The 19,569-nt window shown below is 36.6% G+C and overlaps 1 protein-coding gene across 3 annotated transcripts in view; it reads right to left on the reverse strand.

Annotated features, from left to right (window-relative positions):
• ASAP2 (ArfGAP with SH3 domain, ankyrin repeat and PH domain 2) overlaps positions 1-19,569 on the reverse strand; it is a 94,427-nt gene that overhangs the window by 27,588 nt on the left and 47,270 nt on the right. For all 3 annotated transcript variants that reach the window (XM_065630816.1, XM_065630815.1, XM_065630817.1), the window contains 9 exons: positions 18,281-18,410; positions 16,091-16,176; positions 14,664-14,739; positions 14,080-14,166; positions 8,312-8,415; positions 8,128-8,197; positions 2,705-2,792; positions 799-847; positions 523-689 (listed from right to left, as the gene is read on the reverse strand). In XM_065630816.1, coding sequence (XP_065486888.1) covers positions 523-689; positions 799-847; positions 2,705-2,792; positions 8,128-8,197; positions 8,312-8,415; positions 14,080-14,166; positions 14,664-14,739; positions 16,091-16,176; positions 18,281-18,410 — 857 coding nt within the window. The remainder of the gene's footprint in view (positions 1-522; positions 690-798; positions 848-2,704; positions 2,793-8,127; positions 8,198-8,311; positions 8,416-14,079; positions 14,167-14,663; positions 14,740-16,090; positions 16,177-18,280; positions 18,411-19,569) is intronic.

Consider the following 19,569-nt stretch of genomic DNA (forward strand, 5'->3'; position numbering starts at 1 on the left):
CAGAAAAACCTAAGTCCTGCAGTGCCTCTGTAACACAAAAGAACACAGGAAACAGCAGGAATTTAATAAATAATTTGAAGAGTATAAAGTAGAAATTCATCAATCAACAAAAGCAACACCACAAACCAGCTCATTCTCCAAGTCACATAAAGTAATGAAAAAAAAAAAAAAAAGAGGTATCTTAGGAAAATGCTTGAAGCATCTTAACTGCTATCCAGTTTTACCTAAATCTTACAGAAAATACGGGCTAATAAAATAAGTTCAATTGATTTATATAAGCGACAGCTACAATTAGCAAAATACATGGGAGAAAAATAAGCTGCTTAGTAACTTTTACCCCACTGCAATATGCATATAGCAAATCAATCTTACTAAAGTAGTGCAATTAAATTGTTAGCATATCCCAGTATGTGTACAATCTTTGTGACATAAGGAAAAAAAGTGAAAGCACGAAACATCAGCTTAAATACTCTCACGAGACACAGAATTTTTACCAATTAGAAATATGCTTAATTGAGTCACCTTGTGCTCCACAGTCACAACACACATCATTTCCAGTCATCCTCTGGACTTCGGATATAATTTCTTTTGTCAGTTCCTGGACAATATTATTTTCTCCTGTGTTATCATCTCCTTTGAATGCATTATTTAAAGCTTCCTCTTTGCTGTTTTGTAGCACAGACGTCCATCTAAAATGGCAGTAATATTTTGCTATTAAATGTTTCAGCACTTCTAAAGTTCAAGGTAACATCTCAGTAGAACACCAGTATCAAAAATAAAATTAGCGAAGTAACTCACATTTGACATTCCTGTTCATCCTCTGCTTGAAAGTGGTACGTCCTGTCGTCTGCACAATAAATAATTCACATACTGATTAAGAAAAAGATTGAAAAACTGGTTTTGCAGAAATCTCTCAGAAAAATCTAAAATTAATTGATGTATGACTCCTGAGGTCTCTAGTCTCATCACTGGAGTGAAACTGTGTGCAGGTTTCACATCCTGCCTACAGTTCATCTACATTTATACTTATGTCTACACAAAGTGGCTTGTTGCTCTTTAAACAGAAACTGTTCTCTTCAGCGCTGTGCTTCTATCATATAAGCAGCAGGAGAGCATAGCAATTTTTCCATGCTCTAGAAGATATAACCTCAGTAATCGCAAGTCTAAAATTCTGGTGGGGGTGGTGATGTGTGTGACTAAAACATAGAGTCCATATTTGAATTTATCTATGTATATAAGAAATATTTAAAGTTTCCAAATGAGCTCTTACAACTGCAGTAATCAAAAACAGCAAAACGAACCTGTCGGACACAAACTGCAATCAGAATAAGCCCCAAGCTGTTTCAATTACCTCAAGGTCAAAAATTTCAATTTACTACTATTTTCATAATTCTAAGCATTGTTATCACAGTGTACTATTAAAACAAAAACATAATACATGTTAAGTCTATGAAACAAATGAGATATGATACAGTTTGCTGACAGAACTGTAGTTAAAATTAGAATAGTTGATAAGAACAGAGGTAAAGCTATTGGTAAAAAGTTATTCTAGGCTGAAAATTCCTAAAGTTTGAAAAATATTCAGGAAAAAAAATGTATTAAAAGATAGCTTCAAACACAGAAAATGTTAATGGAGTGAGGGTACATGAAAGGACAGAAAGGAAAGTTCTAGATAAAGAATAAGAGATTTTTATCTTGTCACGATACAGTAATTTGCAGTTTTTAAAAAACAAGGAATGTATTTAAACTCTACGGTAAAACAAAGTGAAAAAGTGATCTGGAGAAGGCTAAGAGGCCAGTTCTTCCTTGCCATATGTCTGATGGGACAAACGATACTGTTGTGATAAGTTGATGCTGGCAAGATGTGTCATGGTCATCAACAATGAAAGTAAGTGCAAAAGTAAACATGGAAAGCCACTTGTCTGTGTAGTAATAGAAATGCATACATGAGTACTAGTCTATTAACATCAGTAGAATATCTTATGTTTACAAATTAAAAAAATGTTTCTTTTCTGACAAAGGGACAAATGAGGAATAAATTTATGTTCTTCTCTCCAGATAATTTGAAATATGTATTTTAGTAGTGTATTTTTATTGAGTCCATAAATTTAATACTAAAATGTTCCAGTGAGAAAACAAATAAAACATTCTGCTATACAATTTTGATTCATCCCATTCATTTCCCAAAATCATTCAGTTTTGGTGGTTTTAATGTGTAGACTCTTTATCTTACCTTTATATCTATTATCAGATAACAGTACTAAAAAAAATTCCAGTATTTTATTCACAGTTACAAAGCAACCACTATGCTTAAATTTTAAGAAGTACTGTCATGATATAAAAGCCTCTTTCAATCTTCTATGGAAGTCATAACTTTCCAAGATGATCAACTACGACATTTTCAATACAAAGAGTGATGTCACAGCAAAAATACTGGTAATCTACTGTAAGGCAACACAAAATTATATCGAATGAAGGAGTAAAGTCACCTTTAAAAACAAGTGATTTTCCAAATAAACAGGTACAGTTGGTTGTATTATGCTAAAATAAATGAAATGGTAAATTGTCATAAGAAGGGCTTTTTATAAAGGGAAGTATTGTACAATTGTGAAAATGTTCAAGTGGATTATTGACACATCTACAGAAACAATGCAAAATCCTTTGATATTAGCTGCAAGTAAAAAGACCTAAACAACAAACCTACGTGATATGAGGTCAAAACATTTTTTCTCCTCTGGGTTTGTTTTCACTTGGCAGGTTAACAGATTGAGCTTTGCTGGAGGTCGGTTAGCCTATTTGAAGATAAAACACACATTTTAGTATATCGCTGCTGACTGAGTCCTGCAGTCCAAAACCACAGGATAACATCCTACTGGCCAAAAAGACCTGACAAATGGCTGTTATTTGACTTTTAAGGTACCCAGATTTTATTTTTCTCTTCTGCATCGTGTTTTCTAAACTACATTTTCTTATATTTGGCTATTTTGTTCACTGATAACTGGATAAACACTAGAATTTTGAAAGGGGAGAGGGGTAAAATAACTTTAAACATCACTATGATCACCTTACGAATAACACTTATCTGAAGGAATCAGGTACAACAAAGAGACAAATTCACTTTATGTCAACTTAATCCTCTAACACTTAGACATTTGGTTTTTAAAAAATAGTTGTCTACGTTTTCACTAATCAAATAATTTGACTCCTGCTAACGTCTTTAAAGAGAGTCTAGATAACCAGTTTAGAACAAACGCTCAATTTTTATATCAGTAAAGGAACACTGAAAGAAAATAAAAAGTTTGCACAGAGAAGTCTTGGAAAACTAAACTGAGATAGTTAATTACCAAAACGTAGTGAAACAAAACATATTCTGTAATGATATCTATTTTCTAGTTAAGTTCTTCTCAGCTACTTCAGTTTCTTATTGAATAAAAAGTGGCAATGTTTTACTAAAAACAAAATGCACAAGCAAACTTCATTTGGAAAAAGCCTCATGAACACTACAAAGACTTTTGCAGCATCTCTGCACAAATCTCTTCTCTCCCTTAACCCGTCTGTCCTACAGACCTGGGGTAGGACCTAGTAAGACATTATGTTTGCAACCTTGACTTGAGGAATGGCTTGCACCTGCTGCAATTGATAACTAGCTTCACTCTGCTTTTAGAATCATTAAATAAGAAAGCAGATTTAACTAGAGATGCTCTGCCCTAGACAATAATACCTGAAAAATAAGAATTTGTCAAAATCATTAGGAAAGTACTATTATAAAGACAGCAATATGCATAAACACATTACCACACTTACTGTTGCATTCTAACAATTTTAATCAAATTGCTGAAACAAGATTTAATCATCTAAACAAGAACTATTATCAAAAGAAGCTAAACTACCACATAATGTAATTAACTTGCCATGAATCATAAGAAATGTACATCTTCTCAGTCTCCTCTCAATTTATTGATGAAAACAGTTCATTGAAATAAGAAGGGAGAACAAGTCTGAAGAGCACAGATTTCCTTGAAACAACCTGATAAAATGACGTAGCCAGCCAAAAAAAGAACAACATCATTATATCTGAAGACCAGTAAAAAAATCAAAACCACGGAGAAACGTAAGAAGGGAAACAATTACGTTTCCCCCTTCCCCCATTTTTTGTTTGTTGGTTTGGTTTTGTTTTTCTTTTTTCGGTATGATTAAAAAAAAAAAAAAAAAAGGCAGCATGGTGTCCTTGAAAAACATCATGTTCATGCTTTGTCCAGCAGAAGCAGCAGACATAACAAAGTCATGTGTGCTTTGAAACAACAAACCTGAAGGTCACTTGCTGGGCAACGTAAAACAAATTGTATCCAAGAGAGGTTTTGGAAACCACAAGATGACAATTAGTTGACAACCACATTGTATTCTTTACCTGGTAAATAGCTTTTCAAATTCCACACGTTGCTTTAGCAGTAAAGGTGTACACAGTTTTCATTATTTCAGCCTATCGACAAGAGCTCTTTGTAACTAGAAGCATACGAGAATACACCTTGAAAATGCCATCTTAGGTCCATTTTCTTGGTTATATTTAAATATACTTAAAAGCCATAGCACTAAAGTTTTCATTGTTTACATTTTTAATGTAACTGTTTGTCCAAGAAGTGTCCAGAAGCTGCCTACAATGAAAATACCCAAAAAGCAAACAAAAATCAAAATATAAGTATTTGGTAAACAAGCCACTAGGCAACTCATCTATACCTTTTTCACAGGCTCTATGAGAATGTAAAAATACAAATAAATTCAGGTTAAGAAAGAATGCACCTGCCCCAGGACTTTGAATCTGAAGCACATTCAGGACCTTAACTGATTTTCTGTAACTTACGAAATATGAAATTGTAAATGGATCCACTAAAATGCTTCAGAGAGGACCAATACACGCAGAACTCATCTCTCTGGATAGGAGAACACAGTCGAAGAACTCCATATCAGGATCTGAGAACCCAAAGAAACGGCTGCAACCACCTAAACCACATCCTGGGCCAATGTGCTGATCTTGGAATCCAAACATATGCCAAAACTTTTAAGTGAAGACCTCCTAACCTGACGTCGGCACTAACAAGAGCATGAAAAAACTCTGACAACTCCGCATGTGTCTGATATCACCTCATTCACGCTTTCATCCCATGGCCGAAGCCGAACAACAGCCTCTCCCCACCTGGCTCCCCAACACGTTCCCGTCACTTGGCAGATGTTGCCTGGGGAGAAGTTAGAGCCTCAAGTCCAAGGGAGACAAGGCTGTATAAATTCCTTAGCCACGCCAGGCTGGAGGGTGAACTAGACTTTTGTCGAGATTAGGAGCCACTAGAAGTAGAAAATGGTAACAAATGCTCCTACACTATTTGTTTGAAACCTCTGGGTTCCATTTCCTGATTGAGTCTCTGATTTTATAATTAAATTTTAGACTATGAGTGAATTTTTAGACATCCATGTTAACACACCAACGCCCTGAAAAGATGTGCTGCTGCCTCTCATGCCTTACATGCAGATTTCAGCATCAACTTGTGCTCGTTCCTGGAGAAACTGTAACCCTTCATCCACCAAAACTGATTTCTTGTATCTTCTGGCAACAAACAGTGAGTGTACGAATCTAAAGGTTAGATCTCTAAGACAATACCGAGTGCCATGATACAGAGCTGATTTTTACAAATGGCACAAAAAAATGTGTCCGCTTACTTAAAAGACTGGTTGGTTGATTTCACTGTGCATTTTTTCTGGATATCACAGTGATTTACTTAAGAAGCAAAAGATTAAATCTGATTTTTTTGCCTTCAGATTGTCCTCTTAATCACAATGGTAGATTAAAATTTCCAGCAGTAAAGAAAGAACAACAACAAAAAGATTCCTTGATAATGAGTCTGTCGTATTCACTTTTTTTGCAGACAACCAGCAAATTCCATTTCAACTCTTTAAACACAAATCAACTTTGAAGTACCTGAGGTTCCTCGAATGTAAGCTTTTCCCTTGTGACTTCTTGATCCGGAAACCACTTAGGAATTCCTATTTACATGGTTCAATCTGCTTCTATCATTGTTTTTTCATTGATGCGCATTAAATTGCAGTCAGCGACATGTCAGAAATTTTCCAACTGCTAACAATTACACAAAGGAGCAGTGTCTGTTCTTCCATCAACCATTACCTTGCATGTTGCTCTATGAATGCTAATTTCTTTGAAGTTTTTAGATGTCTAGAAGTCTAACTTCTGCACATATGCCAGCACAGACACATGTATTCAGCATTACAGCTGGGCCACTGAGAGAGAACCAACCACATTCTCCCCATCTGTAGCAGCAGAGCGCTTGGCAGGCAAGTTTAAGTCAGAATCCAGCATTTGTAACTGCCTCAAGATACCTGTTCTAGAAATTAACTGAGAAAATAGTCACTCACAAAGAGAGACTACATGACCAAAAACAGAAATCCATGAAGAATACCTAGCCTTTAAAGGAAGAGCATTTACAAATTTGTATTCAATAAAGCAAACAAAACTGACAACTGAATTTCTGAGAGATGGTTCATTTTGTTGAACAGCTGAGAAGAGAGAATGACACATCATATTTTAGACACCAGGAGATATCAATCCTGAGAAAGCCTGGAAATCAATGCTGTTGCTTCAGAAGTTTCAGAGGACATTCAGAGCAGCCCAGAAAATTCTTAACAAACGAAAATCACATCTACCCATTTCAATGTCTATGAAACAAGCATTAACTTTTTGCACAACACTGCCATCAGTACACAAAGGGAAACTGCGTAAGTAAAAATACTTTTTAGGAGTGTATTTTAAAACAAGGAGGTATTGTTTTCATTTTGTAATATAAAAAGATCAAGATCAAACTGCTGAAGTATCTACCTTAGCAACTGATTTCCAGCTACAGTTCCACTGACTTCTGTGGGAACTTACTGCTTCTAAAACTGTTAGACCATCTGGTAGACTGCTTATAAAAAGAGACGAACAACAGTATCTTGACAGACTCAGTAACTGTACTTGCATGTGAAAGCTTTAAAATTCTGCTCCACGAGTGGACTTTGTAGCCTCTGCCAGCTCTGAGCTGCCCCCAGTGCTCTCCTACTGATACCAGTACTGCACATCCGATGCCAAAAACATTTACAGCAGATGGAGACACGAGTCTGGAAATACTCAGACTTTTCCCTGACCAAGACACACTCAGACGCACACAAATGAGAACAGGGATAAACTGGTGGACAGTTCCAAAGCCGTAGTAAGGACTCCACTTCGCAGGCCTGTTTTTGCACAGCTTGTGGTTAGATGCGCAAATGAGAGATTGATTCGTTTTTGCTGCCAGGGTCAACCTGTAGTCATGGCAACAGGCACAACAGGATGCAGAACAGAACGGTTCATAACAGGATCAAGAAACAGGACTGTTTACTGGACCAAGAATGGGAAATACTGTCACTGAGTTGATTTTTGCCTTAAGAAACTTTCTTAAAAGTTTTCAGAAAGCAGCATAAAAAGCGAAAGGTTATGGGAAAGCAAAACCAGCTGAGTTTAAAGCCAAGTGTAAAAGGTCCAAAATATTAAAGTACAAAGATTTAAAACTTCTCTTATAAATAATAAAAATTTGCTTGTCATTCTGGTAGAAGTTGCCTTCAGAGCTGATTTTCCCCGACAGCTACTGCCCAGGAAAGCCACCTTCACAACGGATTACCATATGGCAGCAAACCAGATAGAGGGAAGAGATTCAGCATTCTCTCCATTTGTCTTGTAAATATAAAAAATTGTTTAACCCATATCTAAAAGGTGAGTTAACACTCAACCATATCTTTAAAAAAAAATATAGTTAGAATTTCTATTTTCAGATAGTCTGGTAAAATACAAACAGTTTATATGAACTGAATGAGTCATTAAAAAAACTTTTTTTTCCCCATTAACAGTCATGAGCATTAAAACAGTGGTATTTTTAGATACTGCGTATGTCTTGATATTTTTCTGAAAGACTGCCTTAAAAAAATGTATCCATCATATTCAAAATGCTGTATCAGGAATCTAGCTAATTCCAAATTATAAATATAGACCAGCATAGCTTGACTTTTTGTATTAGCAACCATGTACATAAAATACTGTAAACAAATACTTACTGTACCATGGGAAATTGTAAGAAAACCATTTTTAACTGAGCACTTCCTTTTCTGCCACACTTTTCTGATTCTGGTTTAAAGGGGGGGGAAAAAAAAAAGTGACTCAGTTTTTAATATATTTAGTATTACATTGCTTCAGCTCTTAGGATCTCTTTTTTTTCCAGTAGAATCCAGCAGTACTTACCCATCACTTTTCTTGTACAGACTACCATTTCGTTCAGTGCCGTGTTCCTTGTTTCCCTGAGGCTGATGTAAACTGTAAGCTGTACTCTGACGAATCTGAGAATCCTGCAATATACAAAACAGCAATTCGTAATGCTTTCCATACATTCAACCAAAAAATCACCCGATTAATGAGTTTCAGAGCCTTTCCTTCCTGCTCTAATCCTACAGGCCAAACTAAGCACATTTCTTCTCCTTAATGAGAGAGAACAAGAGCCATTTATTTTTTCAGAAGGCACAAAATACATTTGAGAAGTAGCCATTATCAGCGCCTGTCAAAATCCTCTTACTTGCTTTTATTTAGCTTTACTGTTCGCCTTAATGTATGCTTTTTTAGCCCCCAAATTAATTGAGCAGCAGGCTTTCCAACTTATGCAAACACTTCAATGTGCAAACACTAAAGGTTATCATTACCTGCAATTCCTAGTACACCCTTCCCTTGTAAAAAAAAAAATTACATACATGAATTCGAAGAAGTGATTTTCCTTGCGGAAACTGAGTCAAGTTATTCTCAGAAAAGCAGAAAAGACCTCCTGGAAACATAGCTCAGGAGGCATACAGGAAAATTGAAAAGTTATTTCCATAGGAAGAATAATTTAAACCAAACCAGCTTGAACAGAGTAGAATTCTGGGACAGGAAGTGACAAGGATTAACAAGGGTCCAACTTCTTGAAAAATAACACCTGATAAGGACAAATCTGATGTGTCCAGCTGTATTGGCAGCAGCAACATGATGGGATGGGCTTATCAATGCACACAGTAACAATGTCTAATATTTATTGTTTTATTTTCTACAATCTTTGCTCTATGGATGTAATAACTCTTCTGTTATATACGACAGATAATAGAAGTACAGCAAGAAACAAAAACAAAAAAAAGCAAAAACTTAAGAACTATTAAGAAATATACATTATATATTATAATATATATAAGAAATATACAATATATATTAAGAAATATATAATTTGATTTTTAAAAATCTCTTTTGCTAAAAAGATGAGACTGTGTCTGAGATAGACTAGAAGTACGATCACAAGATAAATAATTTTGGGTTTTTGAAGCATGCACATGATAAAATAAAACGTACAGTGATTATGAAGTATGAATTAAGAAAATAGTTTCTCTCTAATTACAATTAGTTTCATATATTTTATTAGTATAAGACATATCTGGATAGAAGCAGGGGAAAAGGACCAACTAAAATCAAGAACGCGCTTGGATGTGCTTTTCCCCAGAGAACGCCAACTCAGATGGAATGCTGCTCCTTTACAAGCTCCAGCAGCACATCCTGCTACCAAAGCTACTAATGCAGCCAAAGCCATTCAGGATCCTCCTCAACAGTAAGGGCGTTAGAGAGGTCCCTAACAAACAGCAACAAGCAGCAGGTCTGAAATAGGATGGTATGGACAGAGCTCCCACCCACCCCCCTGTTCAGTGCACTCAGGACTCCGCACCCCCAGGCTGGAGGTTTCCAGGCTCATCCTGCACAAGCGCTGGAGCTCAGTGGTGCTGAGGAGCAGGAGCCGCGCTCCGGGCAGGCTGCGGCACTCCTGCGTGCTCCCTTTCAGCGAAGCAACCCCTGCCCACCACCCGTCTCTCCGCTGGGGATCTAGGAATCCGCATCAGGTGCCTAAAACATTCAGCCGAGGCTTATAAAGGCACTACAAAAACACCACTTAAAGGTTCGTGCCTGACAAAGCATCCCTTCCGATTTAAACCAGTCTGTTTATCATTCCTCTCCAGCCTGTTCACACAGAATTATTTGGTTTTGCACTCTCTCTGCCCAACAGAACAACATTTTCAAAGAATGTCTGTCACTGATTAAGCACCACTGCACACATATAGTTACTGACTTCTGAAGAAAATCTGATCTGACACTGCCTATTGTGTCCTCCCAATGCCTTGATCTCTGCTTCCCATCAGTCAGTAAAGGAACTCCATTCCCAAGGAGGATAGAGCCCTTATGGGAAATGCATTTTAGTTCTCCATGTCCTCAATGATGTAAAGATTTCAGATGACCTCCAACACCTGCCCACAGCACTATTCCCATTACTTCAGATTGTGCTGCTACTATTTTGTGGGGTATTTTCTGCTGCGTTTCATCTCCCTCCCTTCAGCTGCTGTTCGCGCTCAGCTGCCGTTCGCGCTCAGCTGCCGTGCTTGGCCGCCCTGGCAAGCCCAGGACAGCAGCTTCCTGCCTCATTGCAACCCCAGAGGAAGCTGCTGTAGCTGACATGTATTTCCACGCATTCATTATTATGAACGGTACCTTTAAAAAAATGAAATACTATTTCATGAAAGGGAGTTAAGGAAAAGACAAAGAGATTTTCAATTTTAAATCCTCATTTCAGGCCACACTCAAGTCAACAGTGTCCAAAGCGATTGCCAGATGACGGTTTCCCAGAGCTCTCTGCCAGGCAAGTTCATGATTCTGATTCTGCTCCTAACAGAGGAGATCCCCTACCACAAATCACCATCACAATTAACATCCTTCTGGGCAATTTCAGTATGTCATTTCCATATGCAGGCTCCTTAAAGGATCTTCCCTTATTTCTGGTTTCCATATTGCACGTAACAGGAGCACAAATCACAGAAAACAAGGTCAGACTCAATGGCCTCATCGGAGAAGCAGTGACAACGTACATTACCAATGCGAGGACGCACATCACTGCAGGGTATAGGACATTCCTAGTGCAGAGTATTGTCATTTTCAATATCTCTTGAACAAAATAAGATCAGAACTGACTCAAGTACACAAGCCTTAGAAACTGAACTTTGTCCACTTTATCAGCTTGGAAATGTAGGTAGGCATACAAAAAAAAAAGGTGAGTCATTTCCTTGCAGCACATTTATAGTGAATCGCTTCACTGACCATAAAGAGGTTTGAAAGGATTTCTTCCAAGACCAAATGACTTCTAAATCAAGCTGAATAGCATAGCTAAAAATGAAAGAAATGTGAAAACAGTATTCTGTAAAGGTGGTATGTGACTATTGATAAGAGAGATTCTAAAAACCTATTTATGAGCCCCACTATTTGAAGACAACAGAACTTTCCACACAAAGCGCTTTAACTGATACAGAGCAGATTTTGGCTAGCCATCGCGCAGCTCCCATGGAGCAGAATTTTAGACTGTCCGGATCACTCCTGTGTATAAAGCTGCCAAAACCCCCTTTCAGTTCTCCAAGAGCCTGAGCTTCTCTTGCATTTGCAGGATCGCTGCCAGGGGGTTGTTTCCGAGATCTATCCCTTATCTCTTACAGTCCCACAGAGCCTGCAACAGATATACCTGCCAGAATCCCCCACAGGCAGCCTCTCCTATAGCACAGCTACTGTAATTTTTACCAAGAAACATAAAATGTATCCTATATTTCAGTGGCCTAAATAGATGTACATCTAACAAAGATGTAGAAAAAGTAGAAGCAAATCTAACCACTACAGTAAGAGAGGACAAAGGAAAGGGAAGTGAAGGCAACGCAACTCTAAGGCTGACCCCAAAACTTGCAGGACATCTACAGTTTGAAAAAGAAAAGTTTAAAAATTAAAAATTACAGAGGTGTACACACAATGATGTTTCAAAAAGAAGTTTCAATACAAACCAGGTTTGAGTAAGTTCTGTGCAGGAGGAAACTGTATACAGGCACAACAAAAAAGGCTCACTATGAAACAATATTTGCCAATGTATATTCATACAAGTCCATCTTAATTAAAAATAAACATATCTTCAAAATCTTGTAAGAACATCAAATCAAGCAACTGGATTTAATTCCCAAAAGAGAGTAAAAAGGAAATAATCACCAATTTTTTTTTTTTTTTTTGGTAATACAACAAACAGAAGAGGGGGAAAAAAGAATCAGTCTTTTCATACTAACAGAAAAAAGCCCAGAGGAAAAAATCCAGTTTCTTGAAATCTGAATGGAAATCATGCCAACTATTGTCATTAAAATATAGTAACACTTACTCTCCTAGACTTCGGTCACAAAATGTAAATGCATTTCAGGAAGGAAAAAGAAATCAGTTATAGTAAAGGAAATTACAGTGCAACAAGAATAATATTCCTGGGTCGTACAGTAAATTATACCAGGATTGTTTGGCATCTCACTGATTAATTGATGTTTTCAAGAAATTTTAAAAATAATTATAGTACTTCTCATGCTCTGCAGTGTAAGCATCTATATCTAAATTTGCAGAATTAATAAATAACAAATATAGCTTAAAGCACGTTCTACAGTTGTATTTTTAAATGCAACAAAAGCAGTACAAGTAATACATTTATGTGTATTATAACATTTTTCAGTCCGTGAAAAGATGTGTGCTCACCACATCTTCCATATACATTTAATATCAGTATTGCTGATAAACAGGCAAACATAGCGAAGCAAGATTCCCAGCAACCATGAAACCCAACTGCTTCTGTCATCTCTCTTAAACAAAGACAGGAATGCAATAGGAAGCCTGCTAGCACACTCTGAACAGCAAAGACTATTGAGAGTGGGCAACCAATGGTGAATCCAAAGTAGTCACCATTTCCACCAGGATCACTAGTCCTTCCTTCCACAGAGCTGTAATTTGGAAACTTTTAGCAAACGCACCCCTCAGTGAGTCCTAAATGCCAGGCAGAACCTAAGAAAGTGCCTGCAAACTGTACGGGACTTTGTGCACAACGGTCATTGTCACAAACTTCCCATGGTAACTAACGGCACCTCAAGGTGAAGAGCACTGAAGACTGTTCAAAGAGTCATAGAACAACAGAATGCTCTGGGTTGAAAGGGACTTTCAAAGATCACCTAGTCCAATCCCAGACCATGGGCAGGGACATCTTTCACTGGATTAGGTTGCTCAACCACCATCATCTGGCCACTGGTAAGAGCGAGGAGTCACCATAACCTTCATGGGAAGATGAAAGCAAGACTGGAAAAGATCAAGGAAGTCTGAGTTCTACAGACTAAACTACTCTATTGTGATTGCTCTTAGAAAGGGAATCTGAAAAGGGAGGAGGGGGTTAATTTATCACTTACTCCTGGCCCAGCAGCCACACAAAGGAAGCTGACTGGCATTTATTTACTTGAAGAGGAAGCACTAGCAATCTGAAACAAAACTAGACCCAATATTTAGGATTAGATTATACAAAAGATGCTGGCAGCTTCCAGATCAGAATTTGTCAAATAAAACTACTCCAGGATTCTTTAAATCTAACAGCAATCATAACCAAAACTCAAAAAATACTTATTTGTTAGATTGCTGGATTGACCCAGCTCTTGCACGTTTGAAAAGTGGTGTCTTGCAGCATAGTTGCAAACTTAATTGTCATTTTTGGAGATGATACCAAGAGGTGTTTGGGGATTTGAAGTTCAGTTTTACATAATCTTTATACAGTTTAGAATATTATTTTGACATAAGATCGTACTAATGGGGTCTCCCTGAGACTGCCGAAGTACTTCCGTTCTCAGTTAGAGCACCAGAGACACCATTGGCTGTTAATTCACAGACAGTACATCATCTTAAGTATTTTGCAATATTAGTAACAAAAAGTTATAAGTCTAATATTTTTAGTGAGAATTCATTTTAAAAAATCTGCCTTTGTCAGAAACATTCAGTATCAGCATCAAAACAAAGATGAATAAACAAAACAGATGGTTGATAAAGTTAAAATAAATCTATTTCAAATACTAACATTACATTAGAAGTAATTAAAATGAGTATTCTGAAGTTATACCACCTTACATGCTCACCTCTTTCTGATCAACCTGGAGTGCTGATTTTAAAATATCTCTAAGCTGTGTTAATTGTCTTCTTTCCTCATCTTGTGCTTGTTTAATCTTGAAGGAAGTAAAACACAGGTTAAAAATAACATTGTTCCTTTTCAACACAGTTCTTCCAAACTGGCTACTTAATTGGTTCATTCTTCTAAGAAATGTTAATCAAGAATTAAAACAGAAAGACAAAAGATAATGTAATCAGTTTATTTTCCTTTATATCTTCAGAAAACTTGATAATGGCTAGGATGTTGCTGGGTCGAGACTTTGATACTGTCTCACACTGTTCTTGCTTCCTTGTGTTCTATTTGAAACCATATCTTATTTTCCACTTAGTCAGTAAACATTTTAGAGCAAAGGCTGTTTTCGTAACATTTTACACAGTGAGGTCTGAAACAAAGGATTCTGGATATGATATTAAAACAAGACTTTACTCAAAAATCAATTCAAGACCTTAAAATGCCAACTACTGAAACAATCAACCAACCTGAACCATAATGGTCACAGCTCAACTATAAAAAACTAAGTTTACAGCACAAACGTGAAAGGTTGCTACTCACTGTATAAAGATCTGTCGAGAGTGTCTCAATTGAAGGCTTGAGACTTTCAACTGCTTTTAACCCATCCTGAAAAAAACTTAAAAAGAGAAATCAAACTGTTATTAAACTTTACTTAGTATTTCCTGTTTTAAAAGTGGCAAAGGAAGATTTGCATATTATTATGCCATGCCATAAACTTCAAAACATTAAATATTTATTTTTTATGCATCTTTGACTGATCCACCTTTTTATTTCTATCATAGCTTATTTTAATATGCAAAATCCCCAATTAGATTCAGAACTGCCAGAATCCACTGCCACACAAGTTTTCCTCATTCTCACCTCAAATACAGGTTCTCAACCCACTTTTTGAAGGCCCCGAACAAGCAAGATTCATTTGTAAAACAGCAAAAACTCTAGTAGATTTTAAATTGTTGTGACTTCTAGAGCTCAATAATTTCACGTCTGATGCAATCTTCCTACTAAAGGAAAACCCCTTTGTTTCCCAAGCATCCATTATGGCCTATATGCAAACTGAATATGTTATATCTTACTGTATCACATGTATTTTTGCATTAGCACAGTAATGTTATCTATGCCAAATATTCCCTGCTCTTAAAAAGAAACCGAAAAAAGGTGGGATTTAAAAAATAAATTTAAGGAAACCACAACTAAATGCGCATTTGATTAAAAACAAAAAAACGGAAAATGTTTTCACTCTGGGAAGCAGACATGAAAGTGAGAACACAACACAGCATTTGTGTTGTTGAAGTTTTATAAAATGGACAGAGCAGATGAATGGCATACTACAAGTGAGACAGATTTTAAAAGCAATACAGCTATACAGGTTAAAAACCTACATAGATGCAGACTGGTCTTTTAAGATGAAAACTCACTGATTTAAAAAGGTTTAACAGCAGCTCTTTCAAGTTTATAGCTATGACTTTATTGCTGTTTTATTGATCAGTAAGACTACCATAAAAAAGTACATCACTGTAATGAGAGCTGTCTGATTACTGAGTCCTCCAATTAATTAGAAAAAGAGTGATTCTTTCAATATATTTTTAGTCCACTGCTTATACAATTTATTTTTCTTGAGCATAGAATTAATTTATATCATTGCTAGATACATGCAAAAAAGCCCATCAAAACTAATGGCTCGGTTTCAAGAGCAGTTTATGAAATATGTCAAATTATTGTGTAGCACTCCTTTAGAACAGACAATTATATTCTATGGGACTAACTCAACCTCATCACATGTTTTGGAATACAATAACAAAAACAATGACTAGTCCATGACAAAAGTGATTTGTCAAAAGACATCAGTGAGAACAGTTTAATCTCAGATATATTTTGAGTAATCTAGAAAACTGTTATGATGATGTCAATAATTTGAAACAAAATATTGCTCCAGTTATTGTGTAGACATAAAGAAAACTACAACATACTTGCACTGAGCATGAAAATACTTGATCAAGTTCTGTAGCAGGTCCACTCCTTTTTTAATCTTGATTTCATTGACTTTCAGCAGGTACTGTTAAACAGTAATCCACAAAAGAAAGAAATTATTACTACTGTAGTATTTTTAAAATATTTTATTTTCAGTTATATTTCAACAAGCTTTAACAGTTGCAGATTCAGAAGACCTAAAAGAGAATGCATCAAATGGTGGCTTCAAGGGTTAATCACACAAAAACAATTGTCACCACTGATTTCTGATACCCCGTAAGTATACTTCACTATGATTAGTTCAAATCGTTAAGACTACTGGCTCCTAGTGAAAGCCTGTGTTAAAGGAGGCATAAAAGGGTTTGTGTAGCACATTTAGGAACCCATTCTTAAACTTAACAGCCCATCTAGGTATCTGTTTCACTAGTTGTTAAATTCACTGCTAAACAGATGTCATTAAGGAAGAAAGCAGTTTACTCAAAAAAGTGAGGGATTATTTTAACCATTTTAAAAATCTGCTTTCTGAATTTATTTTTTCTCTATCAATTCCTTATACATGGTAATTACAGCAAATTACAGTTTAGCAAGAGATTTTACAAAGCTGCTGTCAAGCTAAAAGTGTAATTAACGTTCTTTTGCATTATGCACAATCGAAGTCCATTTTAAGTGACAGCACCTCCCCTAAATGCCATAGCGCAGAAGATGTCAGCCATGCAAGCAGAAGTAAGATTGACCAAATATTTACAGGAGTTCTTAACTGTCCATTAAATTATAACAATTTTTAACTCCTGCTTAGACAGTGACATCCAAGCAAGGGAGTGAATGTCTTCTTACTAATGCTCTAATGCATCTGGTTTTCCCCTACCTGCAGTACACCCTAAATGTTTTAAACCCACTAAAATAAAGCAGTACCCAGGTGCCAGCTTTCAATGTTGCAGCTTTTTATTCTGGTTCACGTGACCAGAAGATTAGTCTAAATGTAGATGTGTAGAAGAATCATCTCTCTAGCTCCTGTTAATTTAAAATGGAACTCTAGGCATCTAGTATTCGGTTCACTTTCACAATTTGTAGAGAACTAGCCTGTACTTATGACACAACTTCAATATGTCCCACTTCTGATTTACTAACAAAACCGAAACAAAGTCCCCTTTTATGACTATTCAGAGGTAACCAGGTATAAACTTCTTTTCCCAAAAATCAGAAGAAATACAGGATACACTTCAGCTATTCCACATTTAAGGTAACTTGATTCAGTTTCACAGACTTCACCCTGCATTTTATTACCACTACAATTGACTAAAGTGAACTCCTCCTTTACTGTGACACAGGAAGAGAGAAGCATCTGTTCCTGGTTCTTTCTTAGGAAGGAAACAGTTGGGCAATTAGCAGGCAACATCCATATGTTTATTGGGTACTCAAATCCCTTCACCAGTTTTGCATACTTTAGTCTGACTGGCATAGGAATGTGAAGCTTTTCTAGTAAGTATCAGTACACACTGCTACTAAAAGTGGTATTCAGGACAACTGCTGTTAAGCTCCATTGGCATATGAGTCAAATTAGCTCTAATCATCAAACAGAAGAAACATTCACGGATTATTTATTAGTTAATGCGTGGAAGGAACAAACACAGCAACTTGAATTCTCAACCTGGGAACCTGACAGGCACTTAAACAAATTGAACCAAAAATATTCACATCAGATTTAACGTATTGCAAAATCACAAAGATTTCAAAGTAGAAACACACTGAAACATCTCGAAAGATGACTGGCTTCCATCCTTAACACTTCTTTTTCAGCACCAGCCCAGCAGCGTGCTAGACTGGAGTCTCTCCTCATAATAACGCAACAGCTGTCAGCAGAGGGAACAATTCAGGGAATGATCTAGGGCTTAAAATAACTTCCAGCAAAATAGTAGTGTAAAGGCTTATTTATTATAATCTCTTCGTGTTTAATTGAGCTTTGCATTTTTTATTTATTCTACAATTTAGTTGTTAAGTGAAATTTAAAAAATATCTAAGTTCCAAGCTAAGTTAGCACATCAGGACAAAAAAAATGTGTTTTAGCAAATGGCGTCCACTAATAACTTAGCATTTCCCTTTAACATCACAGTTGCCATTAAACAATTGTGTTTTCCATAATTTTCCTAAAAATAATAGTAGAACAATATGAATTTCACATTGAATCTTACCTCACACATCTGTAACTGGAAGAACCTTCTTTCTTTCTCCATCTCCTCTGCAATTTCAGCTCCACTTATTTCTGTCCGGATCATCCCATGCAGCTTAGCATGCTCTTTTTTCTCCTTCTCTATTTTTGTACTATAAGGCAAAGAATCAGTCAATGAAGTGAGAAATCCACAGCCTCTCAGGAAATCTGATTATTCAAAAAGTCTACTGACAGATGCAGAGCCAAACTCTTGCAGCTTTACATATGACTTACTTCCAGATGACATTTCATTTGAAATTTGACAATGACTAAAGATCAGCAATGACATACAGTAGCTGAAATGTAATTCTATCATCTGTTAAAATAATGTCCTGACAGCTATTCCAAAAGAAGATACTAAATGAGAGGAAGATACTATATTCTTGCATTGAAGAAAAAAAATCCAGAAACAAAATAATGAATTTTAATTTTAAATGCAGGAGGATGTTTAAAGCCAACTGACCAAACACTGGTTAAGAGAGTTCAATTCTGTCACCAGATTTATTGAGTCTTGCCTGTCATCAAGTCATCTTCTATATATACAGGATTTCCTAAGCCAAAAATCACAGTTGCCACCTCTACTTGCTACCAAGCCAGTTGGCACTGGGAATACCGGCCAGCCGGCTGCGTTGCAGACTTCAAAGTCTGCTAGACCAGCTGTCCTAATTCCCTAAAAGTTTCCATGAACATTTTCCAAGAGCTCTGAATAAAACAGGTTCTTCTGCAGAATATAAATGAATAACCAATGCCTGCCATACAGTATAACTCCCCTAAACACACTTGCGTATTTTTTACAGCTATTCTCCGTATTATTCCTAAAGGCAGTAGCATAATTATACTACTTCGGTTAGACAAGCCTGACAGGAAAAAAGATTATTAATAAATAAAATACATGAGGGTGTTTACTTTCTGGAGAAAGACTTTTAGTTTGCCACTTGTACCGTTTAGAAGCTGAAAAGTCTGAAAAGAGCTTCCTGAGGAAATGCTGAACTGCTTTTGAACAGGAGGAAGCATTACACAGGAATACAGGAAGCAGACGAGGGGAACAAATAGCACCCGCACTGTCCTACCTCCGCGTGGGCAGTCAAGTGTCTCTCAGCTCTCCCTCTGAAAAGCTGACATGTCTCAAGTGCTCTCTTAACCTGATGTTAACATTACCCTAACAGAGTATGGAAAAACATCCTAGATGGTCTGAGGACTCCCAGTCAACACCACATTCTGTACTTACACTTCTCAAGGATGAGGAACTGCCTCCCCTACACCTCAAGCAGC

Source organism: Caloenas nicobarica, chromosome 3 (assembly GCF_036013445.1).
Source record: "Caloenas nicobarica isolate bCalNic1 chromosome 3, bCalNic1.hap1, whole genome shotgun sequence".
NCBI classification, from domain to species: Eukaryota; Metazoa; Chordata; class Aves; order Columbiformes; family Columbidae; genus Caloenas; species Caloenas nicobarica.